We start from the raw sequence: 18,099 nt of genomic DNA, 5'->3' as shown, positions 1-18,099 counted from the left end.
GAAGAGAAAGTTGGAACAAATCTGGAATGAAGACACCACTGGGCCACTCTATCAGTCCTCAACTAACCTTTGGCTTTTCATAAGAGAAAAATAACCCTTAGCTATTTGCTGCTATTGGGTCTCATCCTAATACGTCAAGCTTTAGATAAATGAGTCAAAGACGGGCAGTGGTCTCAAGGGACCTCAGAACCAGAAATGGCCTTCACTCCACAAAAGCATAGGTTGGCCAATTGTTAAATCCCTTCTATGTGTAAATACACATTCTTGCTAATGAAATAACACTTAAGCGTGTTATCAACTAATCAATCACACCTTGGTATGAACAACAGGTCATTCAACATATTAAGAGGATGTGAGGGGGCACCTGGGTGGCTCAGTTGGTTAAGCGACTGCCTTCGGCTCAGGTCATGATCCCAGAGTCCCGGGATCGAGTCCCGCATCGGGGTCCCTGCTCAGCAGGGAATCTGCTTCTCCCTCTGACCCTCTTCCCTCTCGTGCTCTCTCTCTCAAATAAATAAATAAATAATCTTGAAAAAAAAAGAGGATGTGAATTTATATGAGAGGATAAATAAGCCTGACATATTCTAAGGAGCAAGAATTGGATGGGGTTGTAGGGGAGATCTGGGGCTTCGTGAGTACTGTGGGAACTGAGAGGAGAGGTCAACCAGGAAAGACAAGCAAAAATGGCAAGGGATCCTGGGACTAGCTTTAACTTTCAACATCAACTAGCTTTAAATTATCATTTTATTGGGAAAGTTTATTTTTTTAAAAATCAGTAGGCTGATTTTTTTTTTAAGAAGGGAGAGATAAGCATCATAGGATTTGGTACCCTAATGATTAAAAAAAAAAAAGCAGGAAACACTACTTACTCCATTTCAGAACATTTTGACATGTAGCAATAGGAAAGTGTCTTCATGGTCCCTGCAGACAGCTGCTTAACCCCATATACACTTCCCTCTTCCTATAGTTTTCCCTACAAAAGTAGTATTCTTGGGGCACCTGGGTGGCTCGGTCGGTTGGGTGTACGCCTTCGGCTTAGGTCATGATCCCAGGGTCCTGGGATCCAGCACCATGTTGGGCTCCCTGCTCAGCGGGGAGCCTGAATAAATAAATAAAACCTTAAAAAAATAAGTATTCTTGGGGAAAATGGAAGGTAGGGCATATGACAGGATATAGTCAAAGCCAGGAAATAACTTTGAATGGGCCTCTGGCAATAGGACAATGAATAGCGATTTCATCTTCCACCCTGACAGCAAAGGCTGATTAATATTAGTTTATGGAAAATAGGCAATTACACAAAATACAGGGTCAGAACCAAAATTCGTTTTTAAAATGTGAGTTTTTGCCACTTGGAGGATTTCATTCCAAACTCTGTTATATAATTACAAAAAAATCCATGTTTCAGGAAAACATACTTAATCTTAACATAAAATTCAGGTCACTTATCACATAGACGGTCAAGTGTATAAAGGAGAAACAAAACAGAAGCAGTATTTACAAATTTAGACTACATGAGACATTGTGAAGACTCTTGTTAATAAACAACACAATACATACTTTCACACACTACATTTCAAAAATGATGCATCTGTGAACAATATGATAAAGGTCATAGCATTAAAGACTTTAAATTCAAGGTTGTCATGTTGAAGATTTTAAATTAAATTCAAGGTTGGTAGAGTTGAAAACTAAATGCAAGGTCATAATGATGAAGACTTTAAGTTCAAGGTGGTAGTGATGAAACCTTTAAATCCAAGGATAGATTGTCTGAGAAAGGACAAACAACTAGCATTCAAGCTATTTAGTCCATTAGTTCCCTGTAAGTACAAAATATATAGGAATCGCTAAATGTATTAGCCTAATTACAAATTCTGTTCATTTCTAAATAATTCAAACTGCAAGAAGTCTTTTCACAGAATTATTCACATAGTTCCTCTCTATCCTTGTGTAGGTATTTCTGCTACATTTTTCAATCCTTATTCAAAACAATTCCCTCCCATTTCCATATTCGTACAAGTATAAAATATTTTGAAACAAAGAAATGTCTGTTCTTTAGCTAGAGAACTATTCTCCCACTGACTTCTAGAAGAGGGAGAAAGAAAAGATTCCCATTTCCTCCTCTTCCTCAAAAACACAAAGCAAACCAAAACAATCCAGTTCCTAACTTGGCATCGCATAGAACCCAGGGCCTGGAACAATATTTCATGCTACTTTTCCTGCTATATGCAGACAGCAATTTAGTTATTTACATTATTGGGAAATCTATTTAACAAGTGGATTCATGCCAGTGCTTCCATCAGCACCGCCTCCCTAAAAAAGGCGAGAGCAGCGGCGTCTTCGAATGGGAACATCAAAGACTCTCCTCCGTCTCTCTTCCTCATCGTCTTCATCAGACTCGTCCATACCCGCCGAGTCGTCGTCGTCGTCGTCTTCCTCCTCCTCCTCCTCTTCCTCTTCCATCTCTTCATATTCATCAGGACCCATCTCCTTAAAAGAGAAAACAATCTTTTGATAAGAACTTCCATCAGTTTTTTATACTTCTTTTACACAAATTCTCGTTTATCTAGAATTTAAACAACTGGACATGCCAAACAGGAATTTTTATGGAGTTGAACCGTGTGTATTTTCATAAATGCACGTGCTGATGCAAGATTCTAGAATGTATATCACGTTTTAAAAGGCTCAATGTGGTTTTAATGGTAAATCTGTTTCACTCATACAGTACTTACACTTTACATGGCAGTTGATGATTTGTACAAGGCAGCCAACAGACCACTTCTAACAACCCAAGATAAAATTTTCCTGGATTTTAGTGTACTAAGTAACAATTCATTATTAATCTATATGCTGACAGAAAAGAGGACTCCAAAATATTAATAAGGTGTGACCTCTACTGGTAACTTACATGTACTGTCAGGTCTAACAGACTTCTATTGAACTCCTACTATAAAGATCTATCATTTCAATTCAATCACCAGGGGCAGCGTCTGCTTGGAAATGAACTTGCTGAAGGCTCTCAGAACAGGGGCAACAGTGAGGTTGAACATCTCATGGAAACTTCAATTCTGCTTAAGCGGTGTCTCTGATAAAGTCTTGACTTCCTCTGCTGTCAATTTTTCTCTCTCATACGTTTGAAGACTCAGTGAGAGGAGTCGCTATATTGGAGAGAGTTCTGAACAGCAAGGAGCACCTAGCTGGTGATGTGGGAACTACTGGGAAACCTGGGATGTGTTGTCAGTAAAAGGCCTTTCTGGCCTCACGTATCCAGCACTCACTATGCCTCCGATCTCACCTCTGACCACTGTCCCCCGGCCACGGCCCTCCAGCTACACTGGCTGTTCTTCACACATGCCAAGAATTAGTATGTTTATGTAACATCAGGGTTTCAGGGCCTTTGCACTTACTATGCTTTTGCTTGGAACATCCTTCTGCCACATATATCCACCTGGCTCCCTCTACTTCAAGTCTTAACTCAAATGTTGCCAAGGCCTTTCGTGACACATCTTTATATTAGAACAACCGAACAGGACACTCCTTATATATCCTTTACTCTGATTTTTCTCCACAGCACTTATTACTACTTGGTATAACTAGGTAGTGTTTATTTGCTACTCCTGTCTCTTCCAACTAGAATGTAAATTCCAAGGCAGAGGTTTTTTTTGTTTTGTTTTGTTTTTAATTTCCTCAACTTTCTTCTTTTTTTTATTGAGGTATAATTGACATACATTACATTCATTCGTTCCAAGTGTACAACATAATGATTTGATATTCATTTGATATTCGTATATATTACAAAATGATCACCACAGTAAATCCAGCTAACATCCGTCACCGTACATAGTTACAGAATGTTTTTTCGTAATGAGAACTTTTAAGATTTATTCTCTTAGCAACTGTCAAATATGCAATGCAGTGTGCACTATAGTCAGCATGCTGTACAGTACATCCCCGAAGGCAGATTCTGGCTGTATTGTTCACTGCGTTTCCCCAGCACCTCGTAGGGACTCAATAAATATTTGTTGAGCAAGCAAATTAATTAATGTGGGAGAAAAAAATTGTTCTTTAGGAGTTGTGAAAGGATTGTCACTTAGGATTTATTATAACACTAATAACAACAACATTAACAACAATCAGAGAAAATATACATAAATATGACATGATATTCCATTATTTTTATTTTTTGATATTTTTAAATCTAGGGAATGAAGACTTTAAAATTCAGTAGAAGGTTCAAAAGGGGCAAGGGGGAAGGCTTAGGAAATCCTAAAACATTAAATTCAGGTAGTATGATCATTAGTCAACTTATCGAAGAAGAAAACAGAAAAAAATGTTAAAGTCAGTGTGGCTAAAGAGGGAGACTGCTGATGTCAGATAAAAGTGTACATACAGAAGCAGCAGACAGAAAGAGGCACACACAGATAAGAATGGAAATAAGTAAGCAGCAGGAACCTCTAAAGTGTCCAAAAGCAAACAACAAATCACCTAAAGCAAGAAAAGGCTTAAGAGAAACCAAAAGTGTATTTTGTAGTGACATTCAAAGTATAAAGCAAAAGGAAGTATTAAATACAGTAATTATCATATGGTTAGGGCACAAAAAAGGAGAACAATTCAGTTTCCATATCAAGAAAACTAGTATTTCAACAGGAAAGGTACAATACAAATACAACACCATACAAATATAATCCCCACTGCCTCTTTCATGTTGATTAGAAGTCCAGAATTTTCATTTCTTTGTATTGATATCTCATCCTTGAGAGAGAGAAACATTTTCCACAAGGCAGGTCAAGATTTTATATGCGTATTTGTGGTTGGGAGGAAATTAAAACTCTAAATAAGTAAGAACATAGTTAAGAGGGTTGAACATGTAATGAGTTTATTATTATAATTTAAAATTATAAATTTAAAAATTGTAAACTTTAAAAAAAGAGTAAGTAAATACTATAAAATTTCTCAGTTTTCATTTCTAACATGATAAATATTGACATAACCCACATCAACAAAAGTTCTTTGGAGTCCTCAACAACTTTTAAAAGCTTAAGGGAGCCACGAGACCAAAAAGTTTGAGAACTGCTATCCTAAATTAAAGACTACTTTATACCCACCCTAACAAACATTAAAAACAAGTCTCACCAGGATCAAGCTGACCCCATAATAACTTAACTGCCTGCCCAAACAAACCTCAACATTCTTTACACTTTAGGTCAGGAATATTAGCAATTTTAGGACAAGAAATATTATCAAAGAGAGAGATTTCATAATAATAAAAGAAAGCACTTCATTAAAGACATAATCATCCTAAGCATATCTCCATTTAATTATAGAGCTTCAACACACATGAAGCATATCTGATAAAATTTAAAAGAGAAATAGACAAAACTGTAATTATGGTTGGAGATTTCAACAATCATCTTTCAGAGAACAAGGACCAAAAAAAAAAAAAAAAGTGAATATATAGAAGACTTGAAAAACAGTCAACCAATTTGAACTTTCATTTACAGGACAATATTCCCTCAATTAGCAGAATATACATTCTTTTCAAATGCACAGGGATTAGTAATCAAGACAGACCATAATGCTGGGATATAAAACCTTTAAAAGGATTGAAATTACACACAGCGAGTTCTCTAACCATAACAAAATTAGAAATCAGTAAACAAAAGTTAACTGGAAAACCTCCAAATGTTTGAAAATTAACACATTCCTAGAAAAGTTACAGATCAAAATAAAATTACAAGGGAAATCCCAGAATATGTTGAATTAAATGTTAATGAAAACAACACATCAAAATTTATGAAATACAGCCAAAATAGTGCTTTAGAGAAAAGAAAGGCCTAAAATTAATAATCTAACCTTCTACCTTAAGAAGCTGGTAAAAAAGCAAATGAATCCCAAAGTAAGTAGGAGGAGAGAAATAAAGAAAACCACAGAAATCAATGAAATAGAAAATCAGTAAACAGCAGAGAAACACAGTGAAACCCAAAGTTGCTCTTTCAAATGACTAACAAAAGAGATAAACCCCTTAGATAAACTCATCAAGAGAAGATATAAATTACTATTATTAGGAGCAAAAAGGGACATATGACTATAGTTCTTGTGGCCATTAAAAGGATATCAAGGGAATATTATAAATAATTTTGTGCCAATAATTCAACATTTAGACAAAATGGACTTCCTTAAAAGACACAAATGACCACAAGTGAAATAAAAAGTAGGAAATCTATGAAAGAAATTAAACTATTTCAAACTTGCCCACAGAGAACTCTAGCCCCAGATGGCTTCACCAATGACCTGTATCAAGCATTCATGGATGATAACCAATCTCAGACAGAAACTGGACTAGTCAAAAACAGGAGACTGTTAAAAGAAGTAACAAATTCCTAGTACTGGAAATATACAGTAGAAAATATTCCTGCACTGGGAGGGAAGCTAAACTTCACTTCTAAACCCAGACGGTAGATCCTTTTCACCAGATATGCAAGCGTTAAGTCTCGTATCATCCTTCTCTTTCCAGACTGGTGTTAGGAATGTGTCAGCTCTGGGTCAGACTAATCCTATGTCCATCTTCCCAGGAGCCAGAGGGCCCTTTCTGAACATTCAACACCTACCACTCAGTCACATTCTGGGTATATGAGTCATGATTTATTTCTATTGTATAGCAGGAGCCTCTTAATTCTCTTTATTGATTTTATAATCCATAAGATTAGGGTACTGCCACTATCATAAAGTAATCCTAAAAGTGAGATTTTTTAAAATTATAGCTAGTTGACTTAGGAAATGATCCCAAAGAGAGATGACTACAAAGAAGATTTAACAGGTAGACTTGCACTTTTAGTAGTCCCTCTCTAGGACATTTGTATTATTTTACAAAATTGGGATTTTTAGCAAAAACACTGCAAGAAATTGCTTTTCTAATCTTAATGAAATAAAATAAAGCCTATTTTAACTGGTCTAGTGTGGTGTTTCTCATTAGGCCACAGAATTTTTTCTGGAAATGGTGGAAAAGAGGCTGAACCTTTAAAACCAGTAACCTCTCTACATGATACTATGATGGTGGATATGTGTCATTATACACTTGTCCAAACCCAAAAAACGTACAACACCAAGAGTAAACCCTAATGTAGACTACGGACTTGGGGTGATTATGATGTTCCAATGTAGGTTCATCAACTGTAACAAAAATACCACTCTGGTGGGAGACTGATGATGAGGAAGTCTGTGTGTGCATGGGGGTAGGGGGTATTTGGAAAATTTCTGTACCTTCTGCTCAATTTTCTGTGAATCTAAAACTGCTCAAAAAAAAAAGACATCTATTAAAAACAAAAACAAAAAACAGCTAAACAGAGTAGAGTTATTCTGACTGAAATGTATGGAGTCTAGCTTATTATCCACCACCCCCACATATTCACATGGCCCCCCACGATATTTCCTCAGAATCTCTAGGGTTCTCTGGAATACCATTTATAAACCATTTGTCTGGCTAATCAACAAAATCCCTCTGTGGAGTTAATTCTACAAAGCATGGAAATCAGTCCCAGAGGAAAATTTAACTCACCAATCGGGCTATAGACACCCTGAATGTTGGACAAGCCATATGGAATCGGGGAATAGCAACATTAAAGATCTTGTCTTTAAAGTAAAGAAAATGGAAGGTATAATATCCTTCCATATATCCTGATGTTGTAGAAAATGTGGTACAACTTGTGTATTCATATACCCGACCTGGGCTGATGATTGGAAATTCACCTGCAGAGAAAACAGTAATAAGAAACCAAAGTATAAAATGCAGTTCTTCATTATAGCAAATAAGATATGTCCTCTATGAGATTATATAAACTATGTTAAAGTAAATGCACAATCAGAAAAAAAAAATCTAAAGCGCCCCGGTAATCGAAATCTTTTAAAAAGCTAACGGTCAATGACAACCGGAGCTAATGATGATTGAAATCCACAAATAAGAATCTGTGCTACTGATTTTTTTTTAAATTTTTATTTATTTATTTGACAGAGAGAGAGAGACAGCGAGAGAGGGAACGCAAGCAGGGGGAGTGGGAGAGGAAGAATTTTCCCGCGGAGCAGGAAGCCCCATGTGGGGCTCAATCGCAGGACCCTGGGATCACGACCTGAGCCGAAGGCAGATGCCCAGTGACTGAGCCACCCAGGCGCCCCTGTGCTACTGATTTTAACATTTCCCCCAAATTTCAAAAAGATGACCAATATGAAATTTATTTTCTCTTTCTGCCGTATGCCTGGTAACCCTACAGAATATGACAGTGAATAATTATCCAGCTAAAAAAGATGATGAACCTAAGAAGCTAACAAGGAACTCAGGTGATCCACAGAATGGAAAATCAATCCCTGAATAACTGTTTGCTGTAATTTTAGAAAAGTTCATGTTTAAGGTACTAAACTAATAGGATAATGATCTTTACACATTATATTTATGAAGCAAAGTATTGGAGTTACAAGAAGCCCAGAATCTATGATATCTTTCACACTGTAAACATAGCTATTAAAAGACACAGTCCTGGAGCGCCTGGGTGGCTCAGATGGTTAAGCGTCCAACTCGTGATTTCGGCTCAGGTCATGATCTCTTGGGTGGTAAAATCAAGCCCCATGTCAGGCTCCAGGCTCAGCAGGGCATCTGCTTGAGATTCTCTCTCTCCCTCTCCCTCTGCCCCTCCTCCCGGTCATGCTCTCTCTCTCCCTAATAGAGAGATCTTTAAAAAAAACACAGTCTTATCCACTAACTACATCGTGCCTTTTCCAAGCTGTATGTCACATATATCCTCTCCAAAATGTCTTAGAGGCAACTGATCTATAAACCCAAATCTTGAGTTATATACATACCAACTACTCCAGGTCCTTGAACTTCTTCTACATCACCTTTAGCATTTGTTATTCTCCAATAGCGACTGTCCAACTGACAAGCCTTCTCAGGAAGTGCATCCTTTGACATTTCAATCCTAGAGAAGGAAATGGGGTGGTAGAGACACAAATCTGACCTGATTTGGTTTCTTTTACTTTAGAGCTAAATTATTTGGACTAAAGTCTGTGTTAACCACCTATTTCTGAAAGTTCTCAAAATTATGGGCCTGATTAGCTTGACTCTCCCACAGAAATGCCTTTACCCAATGTGCACACTTGACTTGCCAAGAATCAACAATAGAATGGGGAACATAAAAATGTATGAACACATTGGTGATAATAATTTTTTGCTCTTCAAGTAAAGATCGATGTACGAAATGCTTTCCAGATAAAGTGCAATAAAAAATTTTAGTTTTCTTTAAAAATTTTTATTAAAAAACTGAGACTGAAGACATTTTCCTTTTTTCCATAACTTCTAGAAAGCTCAAAGAAAAATGTCACCAATCAGTTACTAGGATTACACCTTGACTCTTTCCCAGTACTATTATTTCCCCCCTTTCTCTAGGAATCTGCTGTCTCTTATTTTCTTTTGGAATACCCTATAAGCAAGTGTCAATGTTACTATTCTAAGCATGTTTCAATCTTACATAGGATCTGAATTAAACAATTAAAATAACAAACATCTGTACATGTGTAACTGGACATATCAAAGGCTGCATATAATACCAAAATCCTAGGATGCTCCCTGGTTAGTATACATAGCAAAAATAATTCCAGTATGTATATATGCATATATATTTTTTAAATATCTGTAATATATCATAAATTATATAAAAATATATCTAAAAACAAAGTATTCTTAATATTTTAAAGCAATGAGTTATCTTTATGTCACAGCACAGAGTATTAAAGTGAATTTAATATTTATTTTTTATTTAACCAAATTCAATGCTTAACACCATGGCTGATATACAGGCAGCACCGATAAATATTTATTAGAGTTTTAATCAATATAGACAGCCTAAGTGAAATTTAAAATGCCTGGTTTTATCTTGAACAATTTGATAGCTTCTAAATGCAACTCTCATAGAGAGATTTCATGATGATTATAACTTAGTGTCCACCTCATGAAGTACCTGGCACAATCTTTAAACACAGTACATTTGCAAGAAATAACTTAAGTAACTTGGAGGTTACTGTAAACTCAAGGTACTAGATGATACTAGATTATAAAATTATACTTTATAAAATTATGTATTATACTAGATGATAAAAATTTTTGTTATCCACCTTCCTCCACACCTCGGCAAAAAGCTGTCTTTCAAAACGTTTGATGGACCATGTCAATGGGGGCTATAACAACACATCCACAGGCTGTACCCCATTTACATCTCTCACCTGATTCGGTATGTGAAGAAGTAGTGGGGCGGGTGGACAGAGCTAAGTTCTGGCAGAAACGATGTAGAAACTGAAACGGTAATGTCCCCAGTTGTTGCCACACACTCTGGATCATGAACATATCTAGATAATTTTAAAACATTAAACATTTTTTAAATCAACCAACTTCAAGTCTAAAAGATTTCAAGATACAATGCAAAATAGCTTATATTTTACCTTATGATCAAAAATTTAAACCGTATTTGGGAACTTAAAGGTATAGTCCTATGATGCTTAGAAGAAAATTATAAATTACAAGCAAACTAGAAAACCTTGAAGACTTCAGACCAGTAATGACAGCATCAAGGCTCAATGATCAGTGGTTCGAATAATGATTCAGCAATTAAACTGGAAACTAAAAAGAGCTTATCTCAGTTTTCAGAGCCAGGAAACTTTTGGGACATCTGAAAACCCTATCAACAGTGGCTCTGACAATAAAATGTGTTGGTGTGTTACTCTAGAGACCTCTAATTTATAATTAATCTATCATTTCTGCCAACCAGGCTACTGTGAACCATTATTACCTCTAATACTATCTATAATACCTGGATGTTTCATTTATAGATGATATATAATATTTGCCAAGAGTTAACAGTTACTGACTTGCTATTCATGATAAATCCATTAACTGGCAAACCGCCTTTTTCCCCCCAAAAAAGAAACTATGTATAAAAAACTATACCATAGAGCCATAACTTCGAAATAAAAATCAGTTTATTCTCTGGATCCTCCAAGGTAAGAAAAATATTGGCTATTCAAGTGTTTAAATGTGGCTTTAAAGTGGGACTAACACAGTGGCACTTAAGATAATGAGAGGTTCTGTTATTAACCTTCTTTGAAACTTCATCTCAAGATGTGTAACTAATGGCTTTTTTCTGATTTATAATCATTTTAGTCCTGAGTGGAATACCTGAAAATCTGGTCTCTGATGATTGGGAAGCCACCTGATACAACATTGCTGACATAAGAAGTAAACCAGTCAGTAAAAGTAGCACCTATAAACCAGGAAGGGGTGGGGAGGAAGAAAAGGACAAATAATTTTTGTAAAATCTATACAGGAAACAATGATAACTTCTCTATGCTTAAGATATGAGATCAAAACTAGAAACACTTATAATTCTACTAGTCCATTATCAGGTCAATTTCTATTCTCAATTCTATCCATCTCATTCCCAACTACCTTGCTAGGGAACCCTCCATCTACCTTCAAACTACTTTTTATACTTATAATTAAATAATAGATTTAAACTTTATTTTGTGCTGGTACAAGAATGAAAAGCCTTCTTCTGTCTATAATTTCTAGAACATATGGAACAAAGGAGATACAGATACAGCTATGTCTAGGAAGAAACTACAGGAAAAATATCAGCACCTATCCTCATACAATCAGGGTATATACCCTTGGCCCAGGTACCGCCTGACTCATGCACAAAATTCTGGCAGAAGCCAGGCTCAGCCTAGGCATCTAACAGGGGTATAGCACTGTACAGTTCTGGGCGTCAAACCAATCCCAAAGTAGTCTAGTTGTACCACGGCAGATTCAAATGCAGAGTGGTCCTCCATATTCTCAGTGACCAGCTCAAAGTCCAGTCCAGACCAGACCACACATCCATGATCTAGTGAGTGGATCACTGGACAAGTATTTACATGAATTATGTTTACCCCTTCTAGGTAACACAACGTAACTTTCTCAGACCCCCACATCTATTATTAATACAATCAGTGCTTGGCAATATTAGTCCCTGAATCAATGTTATTCACTGGATTTCTCTGTAATCTTGTTTCTATTAACATAGTTCTCACACTCTGCCATGCTGAACAATGGAGCTAAATTTATAGTATTTACTTATTATTCTATTTAGGGAATAATAGAAGATACAATTTAAGCTTGGTCTTAGGGTTTATAGCTTTAAAATTTTAAAGGCATCAACCGAGAGAAGGTAAGCTACAATAGTTGGCTCTTTTCTCAACATCTACTAATGAATGGCCAATTCTAATCCTTTAATTATTAAATGTTCTAGTTAAATGATTACCTACCATCTATCCACTCTGAACGAGATACTAGAGAGGCACATGAATAATGTCATTAAAATTCATAGAAGCTACAATTTTGTTTTTAAAACTAGTGATTTCCCTATGAAGTTTAAAACATCATTTTGTGTATTTCATGGAATAAAATGTTACAGTAAAAAAACCACAAATTTTTCATGGTTTACATAAAAATGAAATTGGCATGGTGTATTTTAAGGTACCTTAATTTATAATAATACACACCCAAGTGTGTTCTTTAAAATGAGGACAGTCTTTTCTATGCAGTCTTCACCACTCAACTTACCTTAACTTCCCAACTACACAGATTCTAGTTTTTTCAAATATCTATTAATAATTCACTGAATACCAGGAGATTCCATCTTGTGTTTTACCAAAAATTCCAAGAGTGTCAAACTTCGTTGAATCAAGATGGATTTTTATACATCCTGAGGTAGTTTACCTTTTAAAGTAAGCCTGTTATCTTGCCGTCTCTTTGGTAGCACTAGGGTTTTATCAAGGCAGCTTAAAGGAAGCCACTTTCTTGTCTCTCCTCCCAGCACTAACATCCCATTTCACCTCTCCTCCCTCAGCGCATCTCAAATCTTTTGCTTTGCTCTCTTATTCCAGGAGAAATCCCAGCTACCAGAATGGTATTCATCAGATCTTAGAACCCTGCTGTAGCTAGCGGTGGGGCCTTCCACACCATGTCAGACCAGCACCAAACGAAGATTGAGAAACTCACAGAGCTTAGCTGGATGAACAGCAAACGGGTGAGCTGCAATTGCAAACAAACTGGATTGTTCTCAAAATCCTATGAGAAATACCTTGGAAGGCCAAGAAAAAGTAGTTGAGCCAAAGAGTTCATGGAGCCCAGTTTATACTGGTCTCCGAAGACTGCTGTTCTGAGATCTCTAGTGATTTGTCAGTATTTTCCCATCATCAGCACCACAAACTTTATAGGTATAAAGTTGTTTTATCTGTCTCCAATTATGTATTAACATGATTGATGGAAAATGCATGCATGTGTAAGGTAACTATATACACACTCATAGTAATCCTATTCATTCCCGTGTTCTACAGCAGAGTCCTAAGAGCACAAGATTATATAGGGCATGGCTTTTTTTCCAAGTAGAAAACAAATTCACACAAAGTACAAGGGCTATTCAAATGAGAGCCTAGATACAGTACTTTATAAACCAACAAACTTTAAGAAAGACAAGTATAAATTGCCAGCTGATCAAGTAACTGCAAAATTTTTACCAATTTAATTTTTTTGATCAGGAAGAAGAAAGGAAAAGGAAGACTATTTTTTCTCCTACCTATGATAAACATGTCAATAGCAGCTGGATTCCGAGCCATTTGGTCCTAGGTGAGAAAAAGAATATTATAATTGAGAAAAAGACATTTTACTTAATTTCTCATTGTTCATTATCTGTATCTTTCCCTGGAGACAAGGTAGAATAGATAAAAATAACAAGTGCTCTAACTAACACTCGGACATTACTCATACTTTTCAGTCCCTGCTCTTATGATTTCTATATTTAGGTCCTTTCCAAAAAGAAGAGTGCCAGGCACTTCTCAATAACAGTTAAAACGCTTATGTGCTGCCATTATTGTTACAGCGAACTAAAAAATTATCCTTTAGTTAGGAAGTTAAGGTAAGATGATATACAGCCTATTAAGAAAGGGCTTTAGATTCGGAGTCAAGAGACCTGAACAATTCTAGGTTGGTCACTTCTCTCAGTAAATGGAGGGACCAAGCCCTAATCCTACAATCTTACAGAGGTATCAAATCAAAAATGAGCTAAAATGCATGAAAATATTTAGGAAAAAAATAAAACTATGGAAGCTCTTTAAATATTTTCAATGTTATATGGAGTCACATGTCTCGGGTATCTATGATTTTCTATTTTAAATTCCTCTTTTAAGTTAAAAGTTCACATTTTTGGCAAAAATGAGGCCAGAAGATCTACAACTGAGAAATTACAAAGAACTGAAGAAGTAAGAATGAAACCAAATACCACATTTTCTGTGATCATATTTAAATCTTAACAAAAGCCTCCTAAAAAAGGATCCACACTTTTCAACAACTCAACTATGTAATGAAGAGTTTAAAAAGTTTCTATTGCACTCAGAACTTGAGTCAAATGATGTTCAAAAGCTAAATTTTTTAAGTTAGAAATGTATATTATAATTACTTCAACAAATCACTTTAGTTTTCCTTAAACTTAAATTGCCTTAACACATATCACAGCCTTCCCTCTGTGTGCACAATGGTTTGCATTGTTTCTCCACAGGTAAAATTTTCCTTTGGCATTCCATAATGTCAGAATATTATGACTGAATATTAGCCCTCTAATTAGATGGGTCTATAATCACATTGTATAATGCTCTATGCCCATTCTACAGCCCTGAAAACTCCTACTGCACACATTTATACACTCATCAGAACACATCTTATAGCCGCATTTAAACACACTTCCTACTTACTGGACATTGGTAAAAAACTTCATTTTTGTTTCGCCCCTCCGCAGCTTCCACTGCTATGTACTGACTCAAACCAGTATGTATGCAAAAAGTTAAAGGGAGACAGTATTTCAGTCCCTGTCTCTGCTGGAAGCCTCCAGCGGCTGTATCGACGTCTAACAAATCCTCCGAACGATAGTGATTGGACAGCGCCATACTTCCCAACAACCTGAGAGCACAGACAAAAATTTAATCAATTTCAGGGCCAAACAAACAGCTGTGCTTCATCTTTTTGATGAATGATAATTTCCTACTGACAGCTTTATAAGAACTGATTAACATGTCAATCACCAAAAACATTACAATTTCTTTACATTCAAACTCGAGTGGAAAGATTCTGATTTAAATTAAAAGCCTAAATGTCTAAAATGTCTAAAAAGCCTTTTTAAAAGAAAAATAGTTTACTGCTTTCAAGACTATCTTGCTGGGATATACTGATTTGCTAGTGTTTTGCTATATATGCATGTGCGACTATTTTAAAGTTTAAAGGGGTAAAACTCTGATACTTATTTTTTTTTAATTTTTTTATTGTTATGTTAATCACCATATATTACATCATTAGTTTTTGATGCAGTGTTCCATGATTCATTGTTTGTTCATAACACCCAGTGCACCATGCAAAACGTGCCCTCCTCAATACCCATCACCAGGCTAACCCATCCCCCCACCCCCCTACCCTCTAGAACCCTCAGTTTGTTTTTCAGAGTCCATCATCTCTCATGGTTCGTCTCCCCCTCTGACATACTCCCCTTTTCTTCCTCTCCTGTTATCTTCTTCTTTTCCTTTTTTCTTAAAATATGTTGCGTTATTTGTTTCAGAAGTACAGATCTGTGACTTATTTTTTTTTTTTAAAGATTTTATTTATTTATTTGACAGAGAGAGAGAGGGAACACAAGCAGGGGGAGTGCGAGAGGGAGAAGCAGGCTTCCAGCGGAGCAGGGAGCCCGATGTGGGGCTCGATCCCAGGACCCTGGGATCATGACCAGAGCCAAAGGCACATGCTTAACAACTGAGCCACCCAGGCGCCCCTCTGATACCTTTATCTTGATACAACTTTTAGCTTATCCTATCCTCCCAGACAATATTAATGTAAATCAATCTAAACCTTGCCCAAATTTTCATAAACTTGGGATGCATGGGGTCTAAACTGATCTCACTGCACATACGTGAGAACAGAGGTATTGGTCCTTGATGGAAGGAATCCTTAATGATAGGATTCCTATCCTAAAGTCTCACTGTTTAAACTGTGGGTAGATATAAATCCCTGCATAGACTTGGGGGCGCCTGAGTGGCTCAGTCATTAAGCATCTGCCTTTGGCTCGGGTCATGATCCCAGGGTCCTGGGATCGAGCCCCGCATCGGGTTCCCTGCTCAGCGGGGAGCCTGCTTCTCCCTCTCACACTCCCCCTGCTTGTGTTCCCTCTCTTGCTGTCTCTCTCTGTCAAATAAATAAAATCTTAAAAAAAAAAAAAAGAAATTATGACCTGTTTGTCGTGTCAATTCTGGGCAACTCTTTTAATAAAGTTCTCTCTTATTTGCTCTTGAAATATGACAATTTTTCAATTTTTATCAAGTTTCAGTTCAATAGGGAAAAAAGACTAGAAAAAAACAGCTAGTAATTTAGGCTTATCTCATCCTAACTGCCCAATATTTGATTTCTGCATACTACCTTATAATCTCAGTATGATCACCCTGTACTCACTCAACCCTGATCTAAAATGGTAACAAGGCCTCATACGATTCTTCACACACAAAGAGACGCCACGTTCCATTAAGAACAACGCAAAGTTCTCCCTAAGTTCTTACGAACATTTCTTAAGTGCAACGTCTCTGAAATAGCTTAATTTCATAAAAGAACAAAACGAGTAGGCCCAAAGTATATAGCTTTTAACACTGTGAATGAATTTGACAGCTATTGTATGTCTGCTTTTGCCAAAAGGTTCCACAATGAATACTTCCTCTTAAAAATAGGCCACTCAATTACAAGCTATGCCTGAATAGGACAAAACTCTATTTTCTTTAGTGTATGTAGCTCTGAATAAATTATTGCTTTTTACATGTATGGTACACAGAATTTACATCAAGCTCTCCAAAACAATTTACCTGGCCTATAATAGGATAAAGACCTCAAGGGTTCTGAACAGTTTTAATTAAAATATACTCGCACACACATCCACCCTACGTACAGCATGCACCCTAACCCCAACCGGACTTCATTTTTAAGTATAAAGATGCATTGATAAAAATGCTGTTTGGGGCACCTGGGTGGCTCAGTTGGTTAAGCGACTGCCTTCGGCTCAGGTCATGATCCTGGAGTCCCGGGATCGAGTCCCACATCGGGCTCCCTGCTCAGCAGGGAGTCTGCTTCTCCCTCTGACCCTCTTCCCTCTCGTGCTCTCTATCTCTCATTCTCTCTCTCTCAAATAAATAAATAAAATCTTAAAAAAAAAAAAATGCTGTTTTTATGAGACATATTTATTTTGGGAAAATCAAATTCAAGCAATAGATTCTGTCTTTTGGATTCTTATAAGGAAGAAGAGGGAATTCCTATACTCCTTTAATCTGTTAAGAGTAACTACAAATTGTATTTGTTTATTTTCATTCTGGGAAATGACGTGTGTCACTAAAAATAACCCAAATGGCAAACATTCTTACCCAGGAACCACTAACTTCTGCCCATTGTGGATACGATACGAACATCGATAATCATCAGGAAGCTTGCAACCAATCTGAGCTTCCACAGCATCTAGGTCTTCCTCTCGAGCACCCTCTGCAAATGCACAAAAAAGCAAATTATGAAGAAACAATAAGCCTTATAGTTAAGGAGAAATACAATCTGCTGCTAGCCAGTGAAACAATCTTAGAACAAGTGAATTCTGTCCAAATTGTACTGCTGAAATATAGGGAAATAAGTTGAAAATTGAGAGCAACATTATTTCACTTTGGCTTGGCTCTGACATTTGAAGCACTGAGAAGGAAATTCCTCAGTTTCCTCTCAACAGGGAAAACACTGGCACTCAGTGAAATATGGAAAGGTATACAGGAGGGAGATGCATTGTAATTATTTTACATTACAATGCAAGGGTATACCTCATTTTTCTTAATCTAAACACTCACATTTAAAACACAACCTCTATTAAAAAAAACTCTCCAGAAGTTCTCCAAACTGAAGTTGTTCAAGAGTCTTGACATTGTCTCTTAATGAGAAATATAGGACATAGATAGATATAGATTCATACT

At 36.6% G+C, this 18,099-nt stretch overlaps 1 protein-coding gene across 2 annotated transcripts in view; it reads right to left on the bottom strand.

The window, feature by feature from the left end:
- Positions 1-1,303: 1,303 nt before the first annotated feature.
- Positions 1,304-18,099, bottom strand: part of FBXO3 (F-box protein 3) — a 32,758-nt gene continuing 15,962 nt past the window's right edge. The window contains exons 4-11 of one of the 2 annotated variants that reach the window (XM_025878859.2): positions 17,515-17,629; positions 14,824-15,028; positions 13,653-13,698; positions 11,213-11,297; positions 10,264-10,386; positions 8,848-8,963; positions 7,553-7,743; positions 1,304-2,487 (exon numbers count right to left, since the gene is read on the bottom strand). In XM_025878859.2, coding sequence (XP_025734644.1) covers positions 2,311-2,487; positions 7,553-7,743; positions 8,848-8,963; positions 10,264-10,386; positions 11,213-11,297; positions 13,653-13,698; positions 14,824-15,028; positions 17,515-17,629 — 1,058 coding nt within the window. In that variant the 3' untranslated portion in view covers positions 1,304-2,310. Of the gene's footprint in view, positions 2,488-4,080; positions 4,828-7,552; positions 7,744-8,847; positions 8,964-10,263; positions 10,387-11,212; positions 11,298-13,652; positions 13,699-14,823; positions 15,029-17,514; positions 17,630-18,099 lie in introns of those variants that run through there. The other variant, XM_025878860.2, reaches the window with a different exon arrangement.

This window comes from Callorhinus ursinus, unplaced genomic scaffold (genome assembly GCF_003265705.2).
Source record: "Callorhinus ursinus isolate GAN/ISIS: 27379988/994484 unplaced genomic scaffold, GSC_fseal_2.0 scaffold21, whole genome shotgun sequence".
NCBI lineage: Eukaryota > Metazoa > Chordata > Mammalia > Carnivora > Otariidae > Callorhinus > Callorhinus ursinus.
Note: the sequence above shows the minus strand (reverse complement) of the source record. Positions and strands in the feature narration are given on the sequence as shown.